The sequence below is a fragment of the Lacerta agilis genome, chromosome 3, assembly GCF_009819535.1.
Source record: "Lacerta agilis isolate rLacAgi1 chromosome 3, rLacAgi1.pri, whole genome shotgun sequence".
Classification (NCBI taxonomy): Eukaryota; Metazoa; Chordata; class Lepidosauria; order Squamata; family Lacertidae; genus Lacerta; species Lacerta agilis.
Window position 1 is genome coordinate 107,889,172 of NC_046314.1, and position 6,000 is coordinate 107,895,171.

The 6,000-nt window shown below is 43.8% G+C and overlaps 1 protein-coding gene across 2 annotated transcripts in view; it reads right to left on the reverse strand.

Annotated features, from left to right (window-relative positions):
• Positions 1-5,450, reverse strand: part of PNPT1 (polyribonucleotide nucleotidyltransferase 1) — a 40,436-nt gene extending 34,986 nt beyond the window's left edge. The window contains exons 1-7 of one of the 2 annotated variants that reach the window (XM_033145114.1): positions 5,230-5,450; positions 4,187-4,247; positions 3,946-4,020; positions 3,600-3,705; positions 3,058-3,107; positions 1,289-1,352; positions 1,145-1,192 (exon numbers count right to left, since the gene is read on the reverse strand). In XM_033145114.1, the coding sequence (XP_033001005.1) occupies positions 1,145-1,192; positions 1,289-1,352; positions 3,058-3,107; positions 3,600-3,705; positions 3,946-4,020; positions 4,187-4,247; positions 5,230-5,417 (592 nt within the window). In that variant the 5' untranslated portion in view covers positions 5,418-5,450. The remainder of the gene's footprint in view (positions 1-1,144; positions 1,193-1,288; positions 1,353-3,057; positions 3,108-3,599; positions 3,706-3,945; positions 4,021-4,186; positions 4,248-5,229) is intronic. The other variant, XM_033145115.1, reaches the window with a different exon arrangement.
• Positions 5,451-6,000: the final 550 nt, after the last annotated feature.

Here is a 6,000-nt window from a genome sequence, read left to right on the forward strand (position 1 = left end):
TTACAATGAGTTCCTAAAGCAATTTTGATACAGCAAGAAGAGGTTGGACAGCTGTTCAAGTAAAGACCAAGCAGAACATCACTGTGCTGAATGACAGGAGCATATCACTGTGCAGGTTGCACAGACTGAATGTTAATTCACTGCTGGCACAGATCTGCCAAAAAACCCCAATAGGACACGAGCCCAAAGGAACCAACCAGAAAGCTATGAGAGAAGTGCAAGAGGCTTAATTACTGAAAAAATCTGGCCACAATATTACACTTTATTACGCTCCTCAGCAAGTACTGAACTGGCCCTGAGTCCAGAGTGACTGGACAAAAAAGAGAAGACAGGATGATGGGAGGTATGGCCTATTCAAGTCCTTAAGGGACCCTGCTCACATGTCATCTGTCTATTTATATGTATGGATGTTTTGCTGTACATGTGAATCAGGTTTATATTGTTTGCAGCTAACGTCTGTGTGCTACTTGTTTTCAAATGAAGCTATAATTGCCAATAGCTATGCAACAAGACCAACTACTTCAGAACTGGCCAATCTTGCAGCTACAAGGATGCTCTTACAAGACTGAAGCAAGACTAATCTAGATATAACGTTAATGAAACAGCTCACAGGCAGAACATCTCTTGAGGAGTCCCAAATTTTCATTACAGGGGTGCAAACTTGAATAATATGGGGGAGCGGTAAGCCCACCCCACGTAATCGATCACAAGACACACACACACACACACACACCATTTGAATGGCAATGCTCATCAACTGGGGGGCGGGGCTGGCTCCCTCAAATATTTTACTGAGTGTATCTGTGTGTGAAGGGACGTTGGCCCCTAGGAATTGGCTCTTATGATTATTTCAAGTTTTATTTCCCCATTATTCTATATGCTCTGATATATTCAATGTATCAATGACTTCAAATGTATCAATGACTACTTAATATCCATCCTGGGTGGGTGGGGGAATACACAATGTAATCTAGCCCCTCAAGTTTTCTAGCTTTCACGGTGCATGGATTTTTAAAGCTTTTTTTAAAAAAACTAAAAAAAACTTTAAAGCTTCAAACTGGTGAGGTTTGTTTTTATTTCTCTTAAACTTGTGTCATGCGTTTTCAGACCAATGCTAAATTTAAGTTAATGTATCTTTACTCACCAATGGGACCGTTCCATGGAATATCCGACAAAGCAAGGGCTGCAGAAGCTAAAAGTAATTGAGTTGCATTACTTGAAAGCTCTTTATACCGTTTTGCTAAGACTAACTAGTCTTGTTTACAAAAATAAATAAATAAACATTTACCTCCATTGATGGCCAGCACCGCGGGATCATTGACACCATCTACAGCTAAAAGATTACAAAGGATCTGGGGAAATCAAAAGAAAAGTTGATGCATGATTTCATGTAGAAGCCCTGTTCATGTATATGGAGATACCAGGATAACTCTGGAGTATGGCTATGACTTCAGCTCAATCCTCAATGGGGCATCTCCCCATTCTTTGTGGTTATCTAAAGTCCAACAGGTAAGCTCCTACCCGCAATTGGGCACCCGGTTTCCCAGAAGTTGCACATTTAGATTTATTTTCAGAAAGCTCAAGGCAAAGTACAGCTGCTAAAGGAAGAAGACAAAACCTCAGGGGCAGAGGGGGAAAGCTCAGCCACACTCCAAACAGACATGGTAACACCCTATACCCAAGCAGCACACACACACACACACACACACACAAAAGCTAATATTATTCAAGGTGTTGGGTGACAATCAAAGTTAGTCATATTCAGAGTAGAACAAATTAAATCAATGAAGTTTAAATACTTAAATGTGGTCTACTCATAGAGTACAACTTAGCTGGGCATTACCCGTTACAGACTGTGCACCTATGGAAGTTGAATAAATAAATTTCTATGCAGATATAAAGGTCATCAGTAACATTTAGGTAAGGAGTATCGCCTTACATGTGTTCTTCCACACACACACTGAACATTAGGGTTCCCGTTTTGGATTTGCCCCCCCCCCAACAAAGAGTGCCAGGAAGACCATCTTTATGTTCTTTTAATTCCCCCATGAAAAAGTGTTCATTTAAAAAACAAACAAACAAACAGAGGTTCCTATCTGTCAGGTTTACCCAACGTACTGTGGGGTTGATTCCCCTTAATGCGCTGCTGATTATTTATTATTGCTGCTTGCTTTTTGGATTGTTAATGTTTTGTTGTCCAATAGTGATGTTATTCATTTTTGCCTTGTTTAAAAATTTAGGAGAGGTTTTTTTTTTCCAGAGCCAAAGTTTTAAGATGTTTCATTTAATAAATACCTTTTGGGTCCCCTATGTTTCTCATTAACTATTTTGTAATATACTGTAGAAAGAGAAGACAACTGACTACAGTCATACCACATGTTGCGAATGCTGCGGGTTATGTTTTTTTCGGGTTGCGCTCACGTTGAACCTGGACATACCGGAATGGGTTACTTCCAGGTTTTGGCGCTTGTGCATGCTCAGAAGCACTAAATTATGCTTTGTGCTTGCGCAGAAGCCCCGAATCGTGACCCACGCGTGTGCAGAAGCAGCGCTGCGAGTTGCGAACACTGCGGGTTGTAAATGTGCCTCCTGCACAGATCACATTCGCAACCCGAGCGTTCACTGTATTTCAACAGTGCCGCCTCTCACAGGGAGGCTAACTGTATCCACAGCAACCCTTCCATGTACAGAAGGGCTCCTTCCATTCATGGAAAACACTGACACCCAGCAAAGTCTTCTGTTGGAAGAAGCAAGGTAAGGCGGGTGGCATTACCTACCTCATGCAGCCCCTAACACCCCCTCCCCCACTGCTTGAGAGTTAGGGAGTTTTGCACAGGGTCAGAGATGGAGGAATCGGCAAAGATTGCCTTCCACTCTTCCTCCAGCGGGAGGATCTCATGAATGAAGTTCTACTCAAAAGAACTCTGGATCCAACCCAGAGTGAAATTTCCCGCATTTCTTTAGTAGCAACATACAAAGCAGCTATTTAATAGTGGTCTCGCACCAACATCACACTAGGAACTAGGCTAGAAGTAAGAAGTGATCAAAGTAACTTACCTGTGTATCATAATAGTAGCCTGCTGGAAAGAGTGGTCTAATGGACCGATCTGTAAAACAGTATTAAATATTTAAGGTCATCTCTCTCTCTCTCCCCCCCCCCTCTCAATGTCTAAATGTTTTCACAAGCTATTCATACTGCAGCAGATGGGGACATAAAACCAGATAAGCCAATCCCCTGATGCAAAGCAGGGCTGTCTCCCAAAGACCATCTCCTGGGATCCAGGCAAACATGAAGATCGTATCCAGGCAAGAAATTAGTATCATTGGTTTCCATGGAAGAAATGCATGCAAGGCTCAATTACCTTGGAAGCCACTCCACTGAAATCAATGAGATTTGTGCTCAAGTAAGAATGCTTAGGATCAGGTTTATGTGATCCCAAGGTAAGTAGCACTTCAGGCACAATTTTTCCTAAATATATTAAGGAACTGCTGCATCATGGGGAAAGACTTTTTTTTTAAAAAAAGTCCCCCTTTTCAAATTTCCAATAAATTATTGGAACAGTTATAAGAGAACACAGCTCAGACTTTATAGTGCATACCTATTACTCTGCTTGTAAGAATTTCTTTATCGGTAGAGCTCAGTTCTCTTCTCAGGTAATTGGTAGGAATTCTTCCTGCTGCAGCAGCCTTTTGTCGATAGTCAACCTTACATAACAGAAGAGACAATATTATTGTTCCCTTTTATTTTGTTAAGCACAGGACACTGTAGAAAATCACGATACACCAATCCAGTTTATCTGATTCACCCAGAACAATGAAATAATTTTATAGGCTTTTGTCTAGAAATGTTTTAACTTGGTTCTTTGCAAGATATTTGCATTATAACAAACCAGTATAATTTTATGCAGAGCTATGCATTATGTTAAATACTTCAGTGCTACTCACCACCAAAGGCATGAACTGAGACGGAGAAGGCTTCGTTTTACTGACTGCTGTCACCATCACTGATGTATCACCTAGCTTAATTTTTTTTAAAGAGGGGGAGAAAGATATTAGGCACACTTATTCAGTACAGAGCACTGAGATATCAATCTCTATATTTGCTATATATCTAGAAAGATAGGCAAAATGTATCAAACAACTGGAACATATTTCAATGGTACATGGTTATTGAATAATTTTCTACCTGTACTACAGCACATCCGTCAGCGAATCGGGCTAATTTTCCAGAAGAGATTTCTAATTTTCTGAAGAAAGGAAATTAAAGAAAAGATTCATTATGTGAAAATTTATATTTCTCTTAGATCTGTGTAGCAGGGGCTGCATTATTCAGCTAACAGGCAAACACACCCTGCAAATGCCTGTAGGTAGCAGGTGTGGAAAAAGGCACCCCATACATGTTTAGAAAAACTTTCACTTTACTATAAAACTGAAGTTGCTCAGCTGTGAGGGAAGAGTCTCCCTGCACATCCTCTGAAGTTTTGCTCCTATTTATATACATATATACCTTACAGATATAACAAATAGGAAACAAACATTGCCAGTTCACATGAACGATTAAGAAACGTGCTGCGCTTTCTACCTCTGAACATATATCTTATCATCAGTTTTGTTTGGATGCCTATTTATACGTTTTAAGACTGATGATTTTTCTGCACCTGCTCAGAAGTGACAGCACCGTGGGAACATGTTTCTGCTTCCACCTTGCTTTTTTTTTTTTTATCATCTTTCACCTCCCCACATTGCAAAGCGTTCCCTGGGAGCGGATAACATGAAACGTGGCAAAAGAGCTATGCGGACAAACATTAAAACTCCACCAAACTCAAGGCTGCTCCTTCTCTGGAAAAGAAATGGAAAAGTATAGCGGTGTGGTGCAGCAGTAACAAAACCACAAGCATGTTTGCAAAGCTAGGCAGTGTCCGGTATGGTTTCAAATTGGATGCGGAGGGGGGAACTGACTGCACGTTGAGATTCGTTTGGACTAGGTCACCCTCGGGAGTCTCTTCCAACCCTGCCATTCTGTGATTCTTCACTATGCAAGGCGGTGAGGGTAAAAGCCAGAGGCAACGTCAAACACCCCCAGGAGTCAGGCGCGGCTTTGGGAACCAATTCCAAGACTGAACCCTGGTAGGTTTTAAGCCCTGGAGGAAAGGAAGAAGGGATACACGCAAACACACACCGCTTGTTATGCGCAGGGGAACCAGTCACCTTTGCCTCCCTACCCCTTACCTGCCCCCCACGTCCACAGACACCGCTTTGGGGCCTCCAGCAGAGCTCCACAGGCCTCGAGCCCGAGCCAGCCGCGCCAGGCGGAGGCAGCCAGGACCCTTCAGCCAGGGCCCCATGGCGCCGCTACCCCGGCAAGCGCTCGCCCTCCGCCTCAGCCACGAAAGACAGACTGCGCTGGCGGCCGCCATGACACCACAGTCGCCCGGCAAAGCGGGACTTCCGACCCCGCACTCACTTCGCACTAAGGCGCAAGCCGATTGGCTCCCCGCGATAAAAAAAACCGCCGGCAAAGGGGCGGAGTAAAGGGCGGACCAATGAGAACGGAGCGGTGCCGAGGTTCGATTTCGATTCCCCGGAAGCGAGAGCAGCCGGCGGCAGTGCGCACGCGCCGGAGCTCGCCCCTCAGTGGCCGGCCCGATGCCGCGGCTGGGCCAATAGGAGGAGACTTAGAACGCCGGCGGCGTTTTCTTGCGCTCTCCTGTTCCTGGCAAGGGGCGCGGCGGAGCAGGGGTTCGATTCGCGTTCTTTCCCGCAAAGAATTGTGGGTGCTGTAGTTCTTTTTTGGTTTTGAATTACAAACTTTATTGAAACTTTTTTGTTGTCTAAATCTGTGTTTCCCAAACTTGCGTTTCCGGCTGTTTTTGGACTACAATTCTCATCACCCCTGGTCACTGGTCCTGCTAGCTGTAGTCCAGAAACAGCTGGGCACCCAAGTTTGGGAAATGCTGGGATTATCTGAAGAAGTGTGCATGCACACGAAAGATCATACCA